The sequence below is a fragment of the Dendrobates tinctorius genome, unplaced genomic scaffold, assembly GCF_039654945.1.
Source record: "Dendrobates tinctorius isolate UK_male_01 unplaced genomic scaffold, ASM3965494v1 ptg000028l, whole genome shotgun sequence".
Taxonomy (NCBI): Eukaryota; Metazoa; Chordata; class Amphibia; order Anura; family Dendrobatidae; genus Dendrobates; species Dendrobates tinctorius.
The window spans coordinates 10,225,977-10,243,298 of NW_027361696.1; the positions used below are offsets into that span (position 1 = coordinate 10,225,977).

Below are 17,322 nucleotides of genomic sequence, written 5' to 3' on the forward strand. Positions count from 1 at the left end.
ATCAGCTTGGCTGCCTTCAAATTGTGAACAACTTTCTATGTGTAGGGCCTAATTTATAGGTTTAGGCTGGAGATCAGATTTCTAGACCATTCTCTCATGTTAATATTCTGTTTCCTGGTTTGTCACTGGACCATGGTTACTTTACCAATGAATACATTATTTCTAAAGGCTCTTGTCAGCTTTTCTTTCCCTTAGTAAATAGAAATTGTCAGGCTGCTAATAGGTCCCATTTGGCGTCTGCCTTCAAGGCATCAGAGGTGTGAAATGGTTCCAATTCTGTGTGTTCCTAGGAAGGCATCCTGGGGTCTGAGACCAGGAAGACTGCCTTTTCTCAAGATAACATGTTATCTTTTTGAAGAGCTGCAGCCTAAGAACAGATGCTAATTTACTGCCGGTCATACATCCATACATATACATGTTTTCACTACACCTCCCTCCTTATGAACGTGCATGGAGGTTGACTTACAGGTCAGCCTACAAGCGCGTATCTGGGTCTGCCCCGCCTTGGTGAGATAAGCCATCAGTGTTGCCATGATCAATTCCTTTCTTATATTGAATTGTAAAATCATATTGCTGTAACATCAGGCTCTATCTAAGCAATTTCCTGTTTTCCCCAACTACTCTGTTGAGCCAACTCATTAGTTTATGATCTGTTATTTTGGTGAAGTTGTGCCCATAGAGGTATGGTTGCAGTTTCTGCAGAGCCCACACAATTGCTAAATATTTCTTTGGGCAGGAAGGAAAAAAAAGCTATATTTAAATCATACTGGAACCATAACTGCCACACATCCAAAAATGGATTGTGACAGTACCCTCCTTTCAACGAGGGCCCTCTGGACCCTTAACAGCAGACCTCACCGGAAACGACGTATGGTGAGGACGCCTCGATCCACTAGGATTCACCTCCGCAGTCGCCTGATTCTCAGATTTACGGCAAACGCAGCCCAATGGAGATGGCAATAATGTAGGCTCTGGAGGCTCAACAGATCTCCAGAGCGCCGACCTGTGCAGTATGTTGTGTACGTGCAATACTGGGGGTAACTCCAGATGGAAAGTCCCAGGGCTGAGAATGGCCGACACCCGATACGGCGCGATCACCCTAGAATTACAGGTCCCAGATGCGTTTTTCCACCTGATGTTTTTGGTGGACACCCACACTTACTCATTCACACACAGGTCCGGACCTGAACATTTATTTCCACGCGTGCGCTTGCCAATGGATGTTGAACTCTTTGAGGAATAGACAACAGAGGCGTCCCCTTGTGCCCAAACTCGTACCCTCGCTATACACAGAGGGAACCATCACCCTCCCCTGATCCCTCCTCCTAAGAGGACTCAGACTCAGGGTTTACTTGTGGGGAGGGTTGAGTCTTGCCCCTACTCCCTGGCAGCACCTCAGCTGCCCCAACCGGGGAAGAATGGGTAGGGTGGAGAAGGACGGCAGAGATAGTAGCTCCCAGGCAGCAGTCCTTACACGACTGGTCCCAACTGACTTCTTCCCTGGACTGACAATTTATAATCGGGTTGTGTCTCTTCAACCAAGGAAGGCCTAAGACGATGGGAGTTGGCATGCCCTCCAAGACGTAGCACGACAGGGACTCCTCCATAAAGAGTCTTTTATATGCAGGTTAACATTTTCTATGACTTGGGTCACCCTCCTCTGATTGAGAGGAACAAAGTCAATTGGCTGAACACTAATTTATCTCGCCAGCGTCCTACCCATCAGACCATGGATGTGAACAAAGCGAGAATCCACCAAATTGACTACAGCTCCACTGTCACTGGTATAGTCTCAGTTTCCCCGCCAACCACCACTTCAGCAGGAATGGTACACTGAGATGAAAAGATGGAGGAAATATACACTCCCTGGTCGCCTCCCTCCACACCACCAGGGGGACGTGGCTTTTGAGATGGTGTACATACTTGGCATGAGCTGGTCAGACACTGATGTAATGAATGATCAGTCAGACCACAGAAAAAAACCCATTGGAAAACTGCAGGCAACCTAGTCTGAAAATAGACTCCTCCCACCTGCATAGGTTCATCCATCTGCACCAGTGTGTCCTCCTCCCTAGAAAGAACCACGGAGGGGGGTAGATTTTGTCTCCAACAACCCAGGAGTATCATACTGCACCAGAGTATCCTGAAGCCTAGCCGACAGACCTTGGAAAAAAATGACTCCGAAGAGCAGAGTCATTCCACTGCCTGTCAGAGGCCCATCTCTGAAACTCTGATCAGTAATCCTCAGCTGGCCAGACTCCCTGCTTGATCTTACAGAGTGAAGACTCTGCCAGGAGGACACCATCAGGATCCCCATATACCAGTGCCAATGCTGCAAAAAACTCATCCACCGACCGCAAAGATGGTGAATCGATCAGCAGTGAGAAAGCCCAGAATTGGGGATCACCCTTGAGAAGGGAGACTATAATCCCACATGCTGTTCCTCACTCCCTGAAGAACGAAGGTGAAGCCTGAAAAATAACTTACAGGCTTCTTTAAATACAATAAATTTATCTCTCCCTCCAGAGAACCTGTCAGGAAGAGATATCTTGGGTTCTAGTTGAGCCAAGACATGGGGCTGCTGCACCACCTGACACTGCAGCTCCATTAACTCATCCGTTAGAGTCTGGATCAGGCGAGCCAAAGCTTCTGCTTGCGCAATAGATTCACCTGAAAAATTATGGGTCGGTGATAATGTCATGAAATGTGGATGGTGGGAGTGGTCATCACCCACATCAGCTGACCTAGAAATTGCTGCACTACCAGCAAGGGAAACTGACATTAACCCCTGCTGGCCTGGAAGGAAAAAAGCAACATTTAATTCATAGTGGAACTGCCATGCATCCAAAATTGGATCGTGACAAGATCAGTGCCCAGTCACTCAGGGCCCGCTCCCCCAGTGCCCTGTACGTTGGTTCCCACTGCCAAGTCACTTAGCTCCCGCTCTCCCAGTGCCCTGTATGTGAGTGCCCAGTCACTCAGTGCCCGCTCCTCCAGTGCCCTGAACGTCAGTGCCCACTGCACAGTCACTTCGCACCCACTCCCCCAGTGCCATGTATGTCAGTGCCTACTGCCCAGTCACTCAGCGTCCGCTACCACAGTACCCACCTCTTGCAGTGCCCGTTGGTCAGTCACTCAGTGCCCGCTCCCCCATTGCCCACTACTTGCACTGCTCATTGGTCAGTCACTCAGCACCCCCTCCCCCAGTTCCCACCTCTTGCAGTACCCGTTGGTCAGTCACTTAGCGCCCGCTTCCCCAGTGCCCAACTCTGGCAGTTCCCGTTGCTCAGTAACTGAGCGCCTGCTCCCTCAGTGACCACAACTTTCAGTGCCGTTGGTCACTCACTCAGCGCCCGCTCCCCTAGTGCCCACCTCTTGCAGTGCCCTTTCAGTCATTCAACACCCACTATCCACTCTTCGTCTCCTGTATTTTCGGGGAGCTCATGCCAGCTGCTGTCAATCTGCAGTTTGGTTAGTGGGTCCTGATGCCCGTTACTACCTGTCAGACCTCATGACCTGTTTCCCAGTGAGTTCACCTCCCTTAGAGGGCAGGAATGTTAATTGTCCTCTAGGCGCCACGTCCCCTGTTGCTGTAAAGGGTGTGATGTCAGGTATCTGCCGCCTCGCTGCCCCGACACAGGAATGTGGCCTGCTCCTGGGTAAGAGTCTCTGCATTGTATGTTTGCAGGACCTGACAGAACATAACTCATCTGTGGTGAAGAGTCCGACCAACACCGTGGTTGTGTCTGGCCTGAAGGCAGGCACCATATATGTCTTTCAGGTGAGAGCGCGGACTGTGGCTGGATACGGCAGATACAGCGGCAAGATGTATTTCCAGACCATGACAGAAGGTGAGCCTCAGCTGGGAGATGTTGTGGTGGTCACTGGCATCAGCGGTGCCTGCGGGTAACGCCAGACCTCTCGTTACAGCCGAGTATCACAGCAGCTTCCAGGAAAAGCTCCCGCTGATTATCGGCTCGTCGGCTGCCGGGCTGGTCTTCCTCATCGCCCTGGTGGTCATCATTATTGTCTGCAATAGGTAGAGTACGGCGTATATATATATATATACCCCATCATATGGTGTCCGCTCCATGCCCAGCCTTCCACTCCTGTATAGCGCCCTCTGCAGGACAGATGATCTGATGGGGGTAGTAGTGGTTTAATCCCTGGATTAACTACGGTTTGTATTTTCTCCAGAAGACGAGGATTTGAGAGAGCAGACTCTGAATACACAGACAAACTGCAGCACTACACCAGCGGCCACAGTACGTACCGCCTGCCCTCGCCGGTGCTGGCAGCGCGCTCTCTCCTTGGTTCGTGGCTCAATTTGTTCCCCTAAAGTTGTAACATATTCACCAAATCATAACACCCACCCGTCCCCTGCGGACCCTCATCGCGCTCCATCCCACCCCCATGTAACCTGTGAGGGTGGTCTTCACATCACTATGTATGGGATCTTCCGGAATAAGGTTATCAGGCTGAGAGGTTTGGGGATGGGCTCGTGATTATCACACTCCATGATAGATCTCCATCAAATCATCTGCTCATGTCATGCTGCTCCTCACATCACCCAGCCTCCTCCACCGTGTAACGTGGCCCACTCTGCTCACCTCCGCCAAGTAACACGACCCACCCTGCTCGCGTCCTCCACAATGTAACATGGCCCACCCTGCTTGCCTCTTCCATGTAACACGGCCCACTCTGCTCATGCTCGCCTCCTCCGCCATGTAACACGGCCTACCCTGCTCACCTCCCTGCTCTGTCACACTGCTCGCCTCCTCTCTCCCTCACACTGCTTGGCTCCCCGCTCCCTCACCCTGCTCAGCTCCTCGCTCCCTCACACTGCTTGCCTCCCTGCTCCCTCACCCTGCTCGCCTCCCCGCTCCCTCACCCTGCTCGCCTCCCCGCTCCCTCACCCTGCTCGCCTCCCCGCTCCCTCACCCTGCTCGCCTCCCCGCTCCCTCACCCTGCTCGCCTCCCCGCTCCCTCACCCTGCTCGCCTCCCCGCTCCCTCACCATGCTCGGCTCCCCGCTCCCTCACCATGCTCGGCTCCCCGCTCCCTCACCATGCTCGGCTCCCCGCTCCCTCACACTGCCTGCCTCCCCGCTCCCTCACACTGCCCGCCTCCCCGCTCCCTCACACTGCTCGCTTCCCCGCTTCCTCACCCTTCTCGCCTCCCCGCTCCCTCACCATGCTCGGCTCCCCGCTCCCTCACCATGCTCGGCTCCCCGCTCCCTCACACTGCCTGCCTCCCCGCTCCCTCACACTGCCCGCCTCCCCGCTCCCTCACACTGCTCGCTTCCCCGCTTCCTCACCCTTCTCGCCTCCCCGCTCCCTCACTCTTCTCGCCTCCCCGCTCCCTCACCCTGCTCGGCTCCCCGCTCCCTCACCCTGCTCGGCTCCCCGCTCCCTCACCCTGCTCGGCTCCCCGCTCCCTCACCATGCTCGCCTCCCCGCTCCCTCACCCTGCTCGGCTCCCCGCTCCCTCACCCTGCTCGCCTCCCCGCTCCCTCACCCTGTTCGCCTCATCCGCTCCCTCACCCTTCTCGTCTTATCTGCTCCCTCACACTGCTCACCTCATCTGCTCCCTGACCCTGCTCGCCTCCTCACTCCCTCACCCTGCTCGCCTTCCATGTAACAGTCCATCCTGCTCACCTCCCTAGTTGCACATTCCAGCCTGCTTGCCTCACCGCTGCCTTCCTGCTCGCTCACACTGCTCTCCTCCCCTCTCCCTCACACTGCTCTCCTCTCCCTCACACTGCTCTCCTCCCCTCTCCCTCACACTGCTCTCCTCTCCTCTCCCTCACACTGCTCGCCTCCCCGCTCCCTCACACTGCTCGCCTCCCCGCTCCCTCACACTGCTCGCCTCCCCGCTCCCTCACACTGCTCACCTCCCCGCTCCCTCACACTGCTCACCTCCCCTGTTGTACAGTCCATCCTGCTTTCCTCCCCACTCTCTCACAAGCCTCGCCTCCCTTGTAACGCTGCCACCCTGCTCGCCTCCCCGCTCTCTCACTCTGCTTGCCTCCTGGCTCCCTCACCCTGCTCGCCTCCCCGCTCCCTCACCCTGCTCGCCTCCCCGCTCCCTCACCCTGCTCGGCTCCCCGCTCCCTCACCATGCTCGGCTCCCCGCTCCCTCACACTGCCTGCCTCCCCGCTCCCTCACACTGCCCGCCTCCCCGCTCCCTCACACTGCTCGCTTCCCCACTTCCTCACCCTTCTCGCCTCCCCGCTCCCTCACTCTTCTCGCCTCCCCGCTCCCTCACCCTGCTCGCCTCCCCGCTCCCTCACCCTGCTCGCCTCCCCGTTCCCTCACCCTGCTCGCCTCCCCGTTCCCTCACCCTGCTCGCCTCCCCGTTCCCTCACCCTGCTCGGCTCCCCACTCCCTCACCCTGCTCGGCTCCCCGCTCCCTCACCCTGCTCGGCTCCCCGCTCCCACACCCTGCTCGGCTCCCCGCTCCCTCACCCTGCTCGCCTCCCCGCTCCCTCACCCTGTTCGCCTCATCCGCTCCCTCACCCTTCTCGTCTTATCTGCTCCCTCACACTGCTCACCTCATCTGCTCCCTGACCCTGCTCGCCTCCTCACTCCCTCACCCTGCTCGCCTTCCATGTAACAGTCCATCCTGCTCACCTCCCTAGTTGCACATTCCAGCCTGCTTGCCTCACCGCTGCCTTCCTGCTCTCTCACACTGCTCTCCTCCCCTCTCCCTCACACTGCTCTCCTCTCCCTCACACTGCTCTCCTCCCCTCTCCCTCACACTGCTCTCCTCCCCTCTCCCTCACACTGCTCTCCTCTCCTCTCCCTCACACTGCTCGCCTCCCCGCTCCCTCACACTGCTCGCCTCCCCGCTCCCTCACACTGCTCGCCTCCCCGCTCCCTCACACTGCTCGCCTCCCCGCTCCCTCACACTGCTCACCTCCCCGCTCCCTCACACTGCTCACCTCCCCTGTTGTACAGTCCATCCTGCTTTCCTCCCCACTCTCTCACAAGCCTCGCCTCCCTTGTAACGCTGCCACCCTGCTCGCCTCCCCGCTCTCTCACTCTGCTTGCCTCCTGGCTCCCTCACACTGCTCGCCACCCCGCTCCCTCACACTGCTTGCCTCCCCTGTAACACATTTCAACCTGCTTGCCTCTCCGCTGCTTCCCCGCTCCCTCACACTGCTCACCTCTTCCGCCATGTAACACGGCTCACCCTGCTCGCCTCCTCCGCCATGTAACACGGCCCACCCTGCTAGTCTCCGCCATTTAACACGGCCCACCCTGTTAGTCTCCGCCATGTAACACGGCCCACCCTGCTAGTCTCCGCCATATAACGCAGCCCACCCTGCTTGTCTCCGCCATGTAACGCGGCCCACCCTGCTCGCCTCCCCACTCCCTCACTCTTCTCGCGCCCTTACTCTGCTTGCCTCCTCTCAACCTCGCTCTGCTAACCTCCTCTCACCTTCACACTACTCGCCTTCCAGATTCCCCACACTGCTCACCTCCCAGCTCCCCCACACTGCTCTCCTCCCCTCTCCCTCACATTGCACGCCTCCCCTAAAATACATTCCACCCTGCTGGCCTCCCCTGTAAAACAGTTCAACACGCTCCCTTGTCGCTGCCTCACACTGCTTGCCTACCCTCTCCATCACACAGCTCTCCTCCTGTGTATCACAGTCCACCCTGCTTGCCTCCCGGCTCCTTTACACTGCTCACCTTCTCTGTAATACAGTTGACCTCAATGATCCCTCATACCGCTCGCCTTCCCGGCCCCCTCACTACTTGCTGCTCACCTTCCCAGCCCCCTCACCACTTTCCGCTCGCCTTCCTGACCCTCTCACCACTTGCCGCTCGCCTTCCTGACCCCCTCACCACTTGCCGCTCGCCTTCCCGGTCCCCTCACCATTTGCCGCTCGTCTTTCCGGTCCCCTCACCATTCGCCGCTCACCTTCCCGGCCCCCTTACCACTAGCCGCTCGCCTTCCCGGCCCCTTCACCATTTGCCGCTCGCCTTCCTGGCCCCCTCACCACTTGCTGCTCGCTTTCCCGGTCCCCTCACCATTTGCCGCTCGCCTTTCCGGTCCCCTCACCATTTGCCGCTCGCCTTTCCGGTTCCCTCACCATTTGCCGCTCGCCTTCCCGGCCCCCTTACCACTTGCTGCTCGCCTTCCCGGCCCCTTCACCATTCACTTTCCTAGCCCTCTTGCTCTCTGTTTTATACTCATCTATTCTTTAAGTTTCTCAGATGTCGTTTTCCGCTGCAGTGACACCAGGAATGAAAATTTACATAGATCCTTTTACGTATGAGGATCCCAATGAGGCCGTTCGTGAATTTGCTAAAGAAATTGACATTTCATGTGTGAAAATCGAGCAAGTGATTGGAGCAGGTACGTGCTGGAGTGCTATATGGCCGGAGTGCTGTGTAGAGGTGGTTCCTGCACAGCTGTCGTTGTCATCTGACACCTCGGTGTCTCTCTCCTCTTGTGATTCCCGTAGGGGAGTTTGGTGAAGTTTGCAGTGGACACCTGAAGCTCCCGGGAAAAAGAGAGATTTTTGTGGCCATCAAGACTTTGAAGTCAGGCTACACAGAGAAGCAGAGGAGGGACTTCCTTAGTGAAGCCAGCATCATGGGGCAGTTTGACCACCCTAACGTCATCCATTTGGAAGGAGTGGTTACCAAGAGCTCGCCAGTCATGATCATCACAGAGTTCATGGAGAACGGATCCCTGGACTCATTTCTCCGGGTGTGGACTTTTCAGATGCTATAGAGGGTGATGATGGTTCTGTAGTGCCTGATCTGGAGGTTTGATGATGGCTTTTTAGCCTCCACTTCTGGTGGGGTGGTGGGCTGGTGACGTTTGCTACTGCTGGGGTGGAGGTCTGGTGACGCCCGCTTCTGCTCGGATTGCAGGCTGGTAAAGTCTGCTGCTTGGGTGGTGGGCTGGTAACGCCTGCTGGGGTGGTGGGCTGTTGATGTCTGCTCCTGCTGGGGTGATGGGCTGGTAACGTCTGGTGCTCATGGGGTCGTGCACTGGTGACGTCCACTGCTCGTGTGGTGGTGGGCTGGTGATGCCCGCTGTTGCTCGGATTGTGGGCTGGTAATGTCTGCTTCCTCTTTCCGTGCTGGTGACGTTGGCTGGTAGCATCCTCTGTTCCTGGGGTGGTGGGCTGGTAATGTCCGCTTCCTTTTTCCAGGCTGGTGACATCCTTTGATCCTGGGGTGGTGGGTTAGTAATGTCCGCTGCTCCTAGGATGGTGGGATGGTAGAGCGTCCTCTGCTCCTGGGATGGTAGGATGGTAGCGTCCGCTGCTCCTGGGGTGGTGGGCTAGTAACATCTGCTTACTCTTTCCAGGCCGGTGGCATCCTCTGCTCCTGGGGTGGTGGGCTGGTAAAGTCCGGTTCATCTTTCCAGGCTGGTGACATTCTCTGATCCTGGGGTGGTGGGCTGGTAATGTCCGCTTCCTCTTTCCGTGTTGGTGACGTCCGCTTCTCCTGGGATGGTGGGCTGGTAACAACCACCTTCTCTTTCCGGGCTGGTGATGTCCTCTGCTCCTGGGGTGGTGAGCTGGTAATGTCCACTTCCTCTTCCCGGGCTGGTGACATCCTCTGTTCCTAGAGTGGTGGGCTGGTAACGTTCGGTTCCTCTTTCTGGGCTGGTGATGTCCTCTGCTCCTGGGATGGTGGGCTAGTAACGTCTGGTTCCTCTTTCCGGGTTGATGACGTCCTCTGTTCCTGGGGTGGTGGGCTGGTAACGTCTGCTGGTGACGTTCTCTGCTCCTGGGTTGGTGGGCTGGTAACGTTCAGTTCCTCTTTCTGGGCTGATGACGTCTTCTGCTTTTTGAGGTGGTGGGGTGATAATGTCCGCTTCCTCTTTCCGGGCTGTTGACGTCCTCTGCTCCTGGGGTGATGTTATGGTAGCGTCTGCTTCCTCTTTCCGGGTTGGTGACGTCTTCTGCTCCTGGGGTGGTGGTCTGGTCATGTCCCCTTCCTCTTTCAGGGCTAGTGATGTCCTCTGTTCCTGGGGTGGTGGGCTAGTAACGTCTTGTTCCTCTTTCCGGATTGGTGACATCCTTGTGTGGTCGATTGGTAACCTCTGCTTGCTCTTTCCGGGATGGTAACATTTGCTTTCTCTACCAGGGTTAAAGAAGTATGGTTTCTTAGAATTGTGTGTGCTTTTTTGTCTGCAGCAGAATGACGGGCAGTTCACGGTCATCCAGCTGGTGGGCATGCTGAGGGGCATTGCTGCTGGCATGAAGTACTTGGCTGATATGAATTACGTCCACCGGGACTTGGCTGCCCGTAATATCCTGGTGAACAGTAACCTGGTGTGTAAAGTCTCTGACTTTGGCTTATCTCGTTTCCTGGAAGATGACACCTCAGACCCAACGTACACCAGCGCCCTGGTGAGTGATATCTGCAGCCACCGCTGTGCCTGGGCTGCTCCTCTACAGCCCTACTATGTCACAGGATACACATGTCATCTTGAGTTGTTATGACACCCCCCTCCCTCGGCTTTCCCTCCTGTATGACGTCCTGTTTGATGGGAACGCTTTGGGGTCACAGGCTTATATAATGAGAACTCCCTGGGTCATTCTTGCCCCCACATTGATTGGCTGTGATGTTCTCTTCTCTGTAGGGAGGGAAGATCCCGATCCGCTGGACGGCCCCTGAAGCCATTCAGTACAGGAAGTTCACGTCCGCCAGTGACGTGTGGAGCTACGGCATCGTCATGTGGGAAGTGATGTCTTATGGGGAGAGACCCTACTGGGACATGACAAATCAGGATGTAAGTCAGGGGGCCGACTGACCTCTGCTATGGGGCTCATTGCTGCTCGCCGCTCCCCCTATATTCTGTACCAGGCCATCTAAGTAACCTGCGCTAGGTGTCAGGAGGTGGAGCTGCATACCAGGAATTGCACCTTCTGCAATAATTTAGATGAGAATACGACCCCTGCATCCTTGGTGTGTGATGGTGGAGGGCCGTGTACGGGAGCTTCATATGCTCTAATCATGTATTGCAGGTTATAAATGCCATTGAGCAGGATTATCGCCTTCCGCCCCCCATGGATTGCCCTAGTGCCCTCCACCAGCTAATGCTTGACTGCTGGCAAAAAGACAGGAACCATCGGCCAAAATTTGGACAAATAGTCAACACATTGGATAAGATGATCCGAAATCCAAACAGTCTGAAGGCTGTGGCACCTCTGTCCTCCGGGTATGACATCCATGCTTCATCTAGAGGTTTGGGATACACTCATTCCACCAGTGAGCCATGATTGGTCACATGAGACCCCCACAGCTCTGTAACTTTGGGGGTATTCACCTGATGTGGATTATGTGGAGGGGTCTGTAGTGCACCCCTTATATTTTCTCCAATCTGTTAACCCTCCTGATTTTTCCTCCAGGGTGACGCTCCCGCTCCTAGACCGCACAGTCCCTGATTACACCAGCTTCAACACGGTGGACGAGTGGCTGGACGCCATCAAGATGGGACAATACAAAGAGAGTTTCGCCAACGCCGGTTTCACCGCCTTCGATGTCGTCTCACAAATGATCATGGAGTAAGTAAGAATGGATATCTGGGGGGGCGTCCATCGTGCTGGGGTCCTCCAAGACACACAGTAATATACGTCTGTGCTGTATACAGTCAATATACACTCAGCAGGTCACAGATATGGAGTCCTGGTCCTATATGCACAGTATTACATGCCTCTGCTGTATACAGTCACTATACACTCAGCAGGTCACAGATACGGAGTCCTGGTCTTATTTACACAGTAAAACACGTCTCTCCTGTATACAGTCTATACACTTAACAGGTAACAGATACGAGATCCTTGTCCTATATACACATTATTACACGTCTGCTGTATGCAGTCACTATACACTCAGCAGGTCACAGATACAAGATCCTGATCCTATATACACAGTATTACACGTCTTTGCTGTATACAGTCTGTACATTCAGCAGATTACAGATACGAGGTCCTGGTCCTATATACATATTATTACATGTCTTTACTGGATACAATCTATATTCTCAGCAAGTCACAGATTCGGAGTCCTGGTCCTATATACACAGTATTACACGTCTCTGCTGTATACAGTCTATACACTCAGCTGGTCACAGATACGAGGTCCGGTATACACATTATTAGACCTCTCTCCTTTGTACAGTCACTATACATTCAGCAGGTCACAGATACAGGGTCCTGGTCCTATATACACAGCATTACACGTATCTTTGACCTGCTGTGTGTATAGTGACTGTATACAGAAGCGACGTGTAATACTGTGTATATAGGACCATGACGTCGTATTACACGTCTCTGCTGTATACAGTCATTATACACTCTACAGGTCATAGATACGAGGTACTGATCTTATATGCAAAGTATAAAAATTGTCTGCTGTATACAGTCTATACACTCAGCAGGTCACATATACGAGGTCCTGGTCCTATATGCACAGTATTACACGCCTCTGCTGTATACAGTCACTATACACTCAGCAGGTCACAGATACAAGATCCTGGTCTTATACAGTGTGTTCATAAAGTCATGGTGCACTTTTGACCAGTCACAGGAAAGCAACAAATAGAAATGTGAAATCTGCAACAAATAAAAGGAAAACCCTCCCATTTTGGGGTTTTGTGAAGCAACGTGCGCATTGAACGTATCAACAACAGTAATCACTTAAAACAGAGAATCACAGACGTTATTTGCTCTGTTACAACAGCCGTCCTTACCCTTGTGTGGCAAGAACTTCACGATCGTTGGGATGTGTGTAGGGCAACAAATGGAGCCCACATGAAACTGCACTGTATAGATATGAAACTCGGAGAGTTTTTCTTTTATTTGGAGCAGATTTCACATTTCTATTGTCTTGCTTTCCAGTGACTGGTCAAAAGTGCACCATGACTTTACTGAAACACTGTATACACAGTAATACACGTCTCCTCTATACATTCTGTACGCTCAGGTAGCGCCTGCTCTGGAGCCACATTGCAGTGGTCGGTCTACTTCCCTCAGTTTCTTCTCGCACTGTGCTGTAGACTTGGCTCCTATTTCCATGGTCCATGTGTTGCCTCCATTGATGCATGTTTGGTGTGATGGCACCTGGTCTGGAGCCACATTGCAGTGGCCCTTCGGCTTCTCTCGCTTTCTTCTCACTTCCTGCTGTAGATTTGGTTTTGATTTCCTCGGCCCATATGTGATCTCCATTGATGCATGTTTGGTGTGAGGCATTGGCCATTGTCCCCGGGGTGTACATTTTCTGTTCTCTTATAGAGGGGTGGCCAGGGCTCGTGCCAGTACATCCAACCCAAATCTCACCAATGGCTTCCATTGATGCATGTTTGGTGTGAAGTGGTGGCCATTTTCTCCGGGGTGTGCATCTTCCGTTCTCTTGTAGAAGGGTGGCCAGTGCTTGGGCCAGTACATCCAGCCCATGTGTCTCACCAATGGCTTTCATTGATGCATGTTTGGCGTGAAGTGTTGGCCATTTTCCCCGTTGTGTGTATCTTCCGTTCTCCTGTAGTGGGGTGGCCAGGGCTCGGGCCAGTACAACAGCCCATGTCTCACTAATGGCTTCTGCTCTTCTTTCAGAGACATCCTTCGGGTTGGGGTCACGTTGGCCGGTCACCAGAAGAAAATCCTCAACAGTATCCAGGTGATGCGAGCGCAGATGAACCAGATCCAGTCAGTGGAAGTCTGAGCAGAATGGCGAGTGCTTCCTCATCCTCACACTTCCTATGTACTTGGGTTCTGGGTCTTCCTTCCTCTCCCGACCCCCAGTACAATGACATTTCTCCAATGCACCTGGTACGGACAGGACCGTGGTCCCCGAGCCGCCCGGACCGCAGAACTTCCCTGGTAAGGGTCACACTTGGGCCGATGGGAAGAGTATCTGTGGACGTTGAGCTTGGGTTTGTACAAATAACCATTTACAATAAGACATGAGAGGCTTGAAGGATGGGCTCCTGCCTCTATCGGTGGCCAGAAGAGCGGGAGCAGCAGTCCTGAGAGAGTGCGGTACGTGGCCAGCCTGGCATATTTGTTCAGGGCGTGACCTAAGCGACAGATGGGCTAATTTCCATTAAATGGACCCGCTCCATCTGAAGATAAAGCTCTTCATCTTGAAGATGTTCCAAGAATTATCTAGAAGCAGCTTTTTCCATGAAACGGAAGACGCCGCTGAGACTTGTAGTGTTTGTAATAAATGGAGGCGTCCATTCTGCCAAACCTCCGTGTTTTGTGAGTTCTACGCTTTCTGCATTTCCCCACAATCCGTTCCCCGGATCCACCACAAGAGACGCGATCCATATCATGGGCACAGACCCCACGGTCAGCACCTCACCAATTGCCAAACCCCTTTTTTTAGAAGTCTTTCCCGTTATTGTCCATAAAAGACTGAAGGACAAAACTGTGAAATGTGAACACTGTCGTCAATGTCGTCGTCCGAAGAGCTGTTTCTTTGTTTACAAGAATTTGACTTTTTTTTACATTTTTTTGGATATTGGTCTCTGACAGAATGAAAAAGGGACATAAAAAACAATCACAAAACCTGCACCTCCATGGTCTGGCATGTGCGTGGTTGTGGACTGGATGTGGCCGCCCTCACGCACCGCTCCATGGTCACCCTCTCTGCGGCTTATTATATAAGCTTTTCAGCTCCGAGCGACGGCGAGATAAACCCCATGGGTACCAGGGTGGCACAGCCAATGCCTTCAGCTGCGTCTAGGGATGGTCTTCAGGAGACGTCCATCTCAGATCCCCTCCACCTGCAGACGTTCCTCACTACAGCCTAGGCCCTTCTACATAAATGGTTGCTTTTGTGTCCGTTCTTTCTGTCCCAATGGTGGTTGTAGTTGAGGTCATGGAGTAGCATGAAATGAGAATTGAATGCTCCCTTCATGGCCTTGCGTATTCTTCAGTGGCACGAGATGTAATGCTGCCAGTAGGGACCTCTTTCTCCCAGTTATGATGGGACTAATCCATCACTCATTGCTATAGCAGTACTGGTAGCTGGTTCCTGCCATGTTCCCCCATTATCAGTATAGTCTGTGTTCTGCTCCCATGTTCAGTATTAGACCTGCCCAGCATGGTCACATCTCTCAGTACCTGGCACCAGTCCGAAGATGATTGTGGTTAGGGAGATGGCTCCATCGTTTGGTCATGGCTATCTGTGTGGAGGTCTGTCTACAGGACTGCACTGATTAGTGAGGGGCGGATGTGATGAAGGCCGTATCCCAATCTACCAGTCGGGATGATGAGGTGTGGAGTGATACCCAGCATAGACCATATGTAGTCCATGGCTGTGTAGCAGTGTCCTGGCTAATGTTGACCCTATAGTATGGGGATGTCATGGCTTCTTGGGGAGTGCGAGCATGACATCCCAAGCACTGCTACCCACTGTGAATCCTGTCTGAACAGATCTTCCTCGTGTCAGAGCAACGTTTCTCATCTGCTTGTTAGTCTGCTCAGGGGCGATGGGGCTGAGGGGCATCCCCGGCCGGCCGGTGTCTTTGCTTTCTTTGTGATGTGTTTTTGGATGTGACAGTAGAGACAGCAGGAACCAGCATCACAGTGTTTCTGCTGGAGAACAATGGTCAGACCCCGGTCCACAGCGGGTGGCCTCCGTCTAGCTGTGAGCGCCTCCACGTCTTCAGTGTTTTTACATGTTGTTGGTGGGAGTCGTCCATTCTTGTCTGGTCTGAGGTGTGGAATGAGTCAGACATCTAGAATCTCACCAGCATATAAAGTAGCAGAGATGTAATTGGGGTCTCGGTCAGGTGTACTATGGCATCCACCCCACAAGCAATGACAAGCACCAACACTGTGAGTCTCGTCCAGTCGCTCCACCCTAGGAGAGCAGCAAGGAGCGCAGATCACCACACAACTTCCTGGCAGTAGCCGAAATAAAGACTGTTTATAAGAGCATCTGGTCACAATGCTTCTTCTCATCATTGTACATGTGTACACCCCCAGAAAAGAGGGTGACCACAAGCCCTAACCCACCCTGTGCCTAAGAACAGGCCACAAGATCCAGGATCACTCAAAGGTTCATCTAAACATGAGCAAACCAGGGGACAGGGTGTAAATGTGCTTGAGGCTCCACAGCGCAGAGGAGATCTATCCCCAGATCTAGTGGCCGCATCACGCCCGTGCCCGGCATCGCACCCCGCATCCCACCCTGCATTGCATCGCTCCTGTGCACTTCACCCGCCCGTGCCCGGCCTGTCTCCTTCCCACTTGTGCCCCGCATCACACCCGTTCCGCATTCCACCCCACATCATACTCTTCATCCCGCCTGTGCCCCGCATTGCGCTGGTGCCCTTCATCCCGCGGCCCTCATCACGCCTATGCCCTTCATCCAACCCGTGCCCTTCATCCCGCCTGTGCCCCACTTTGCACCCATGCCTTTCATCCCACCCTTCATCCCACCCGGGTCCCACATCCCACCCCGCATCGTGCCCTTCATCCCACCTTTGCTCCGTAATTTGTCCATGCCCTTCATCCCGCCCGTGTCCCGCATCGTGCCAGTGCCCTTCATCCCACCCATGCCCTTCATCGCACCCGTGCCACACATCACGTCTATAGAGGAGAGCTTTGCAGCACAACGTTGTGTTCAGTCAGAATAATGGTCGTGCCTATGCTCAGCCACAATCATGGGGAGCAGTCAGTGTAGGTACGGGGGTTATAAAGGCAGCATAAGTGACCAGACATGAGATTCACACCTGATACTACAGCATGTCCTCCATCACTTCTGACAGCCATCCTGTTTATCATATGTGAAAGGTTGTCAGCCCGCCCTATTACTAATACTCCGTAATGTTGGTAAGGGTGAAGCCGCCATCATCTACAGTATGAGGTCCCCACGTCATGGCTGAGACGCGTCACCACTGTAGCCAGTGCCAGGCTGCACAGGGATTTCTGTGGGACGGGCGAGTCCTGCAGAGGATCGACGAGGGTGAATATGGTTTCTGAGCAATTCTAACAATACAATATGACACCCATCATCTGGGCTCTGCTGAAAACAGTGGCCATTGTTTCCACACATCTCCCTTTGTGTTGGATTCTCACCATGACCCAGTTTAGGGAATGTGGGCGGGTTAGTACAGGTGGCTGGGTATTTGAGGGTTTAGTTCAGGGTCATTGTTCCCGCCACTGTATAATGGGCCTCATTGTTTATGGAAGAGCCTCTAATTAACCTCAGTCTGCATTGACGGCCCCTTCACACCAACTGTGCTAATCATACCACGGCCAGTCACAATCTATCAGTCTGGTCAGGCAGAAAGAGCCAACCGAGAGGTCTTGTATGCGATGGCCCTACACCGCCA

General features: G+C 53.8%; 1 protein-coding gene across 9 annotated transcripts in view; it reads left to right on the top strand.

Moving 5' to 3' along the window:
* EPHB2 (EPH receptor B2) overlaps positions 1-15,922 on the top strand; it is a 138,530-nt gene extending 122,608 nt beyond the window's left edge. For 3 of the 9 annotated variants that reach the window (XM_073570099.1, XM_073570094.1, XM_073570102.1), the window contains 10 exons: positions 3,689-3,851; positions 3,931-4,039; positions 4,198-4,313; positions 8,218-8,367; positions 8,477-8,724; positions 10,169-10,384; positions 10,618-10,767; positions 11,003-11,196; positions 11,387-11,542; positions 13,589-15,922. In XM_073570099.1, coding sequence (XP_073426200.1) covers positions 3,689-3,851; positions 3,931-4,039; positions 4,198-4,313; positions 8,218-8,367; positions 8,477-8,724; positions 10,169-10,384; positions 10,618-10,767; positions 11,003-11,196; positions 11,387-11,542; positions 13,589-13,697 — 1,611 coding nt within the window. In that variant the 3' untranslated portion in view covers positions 13,698-15,922. The remainder of the gene's footprint in view (positions 1-3,688; positions 3,852-3,930; positions 4,040-4,197; positions 4,314-8,217; positions 8,368-8,476; positions 8,725-10,168; positions 10,385-10,617; positions 10,768-11,002; positions 11,197-11,386; positions 11,543-13,588) is intronic. The other 6 variants (XM_073570095.1, XM_073570096.1, XM_073570097.1 and 3 more) reach the window with 6 other exon arrangements.
* The last annotated feature ends 1,400 nt before the right edge of the window (positions 15,923-17,322 follow it).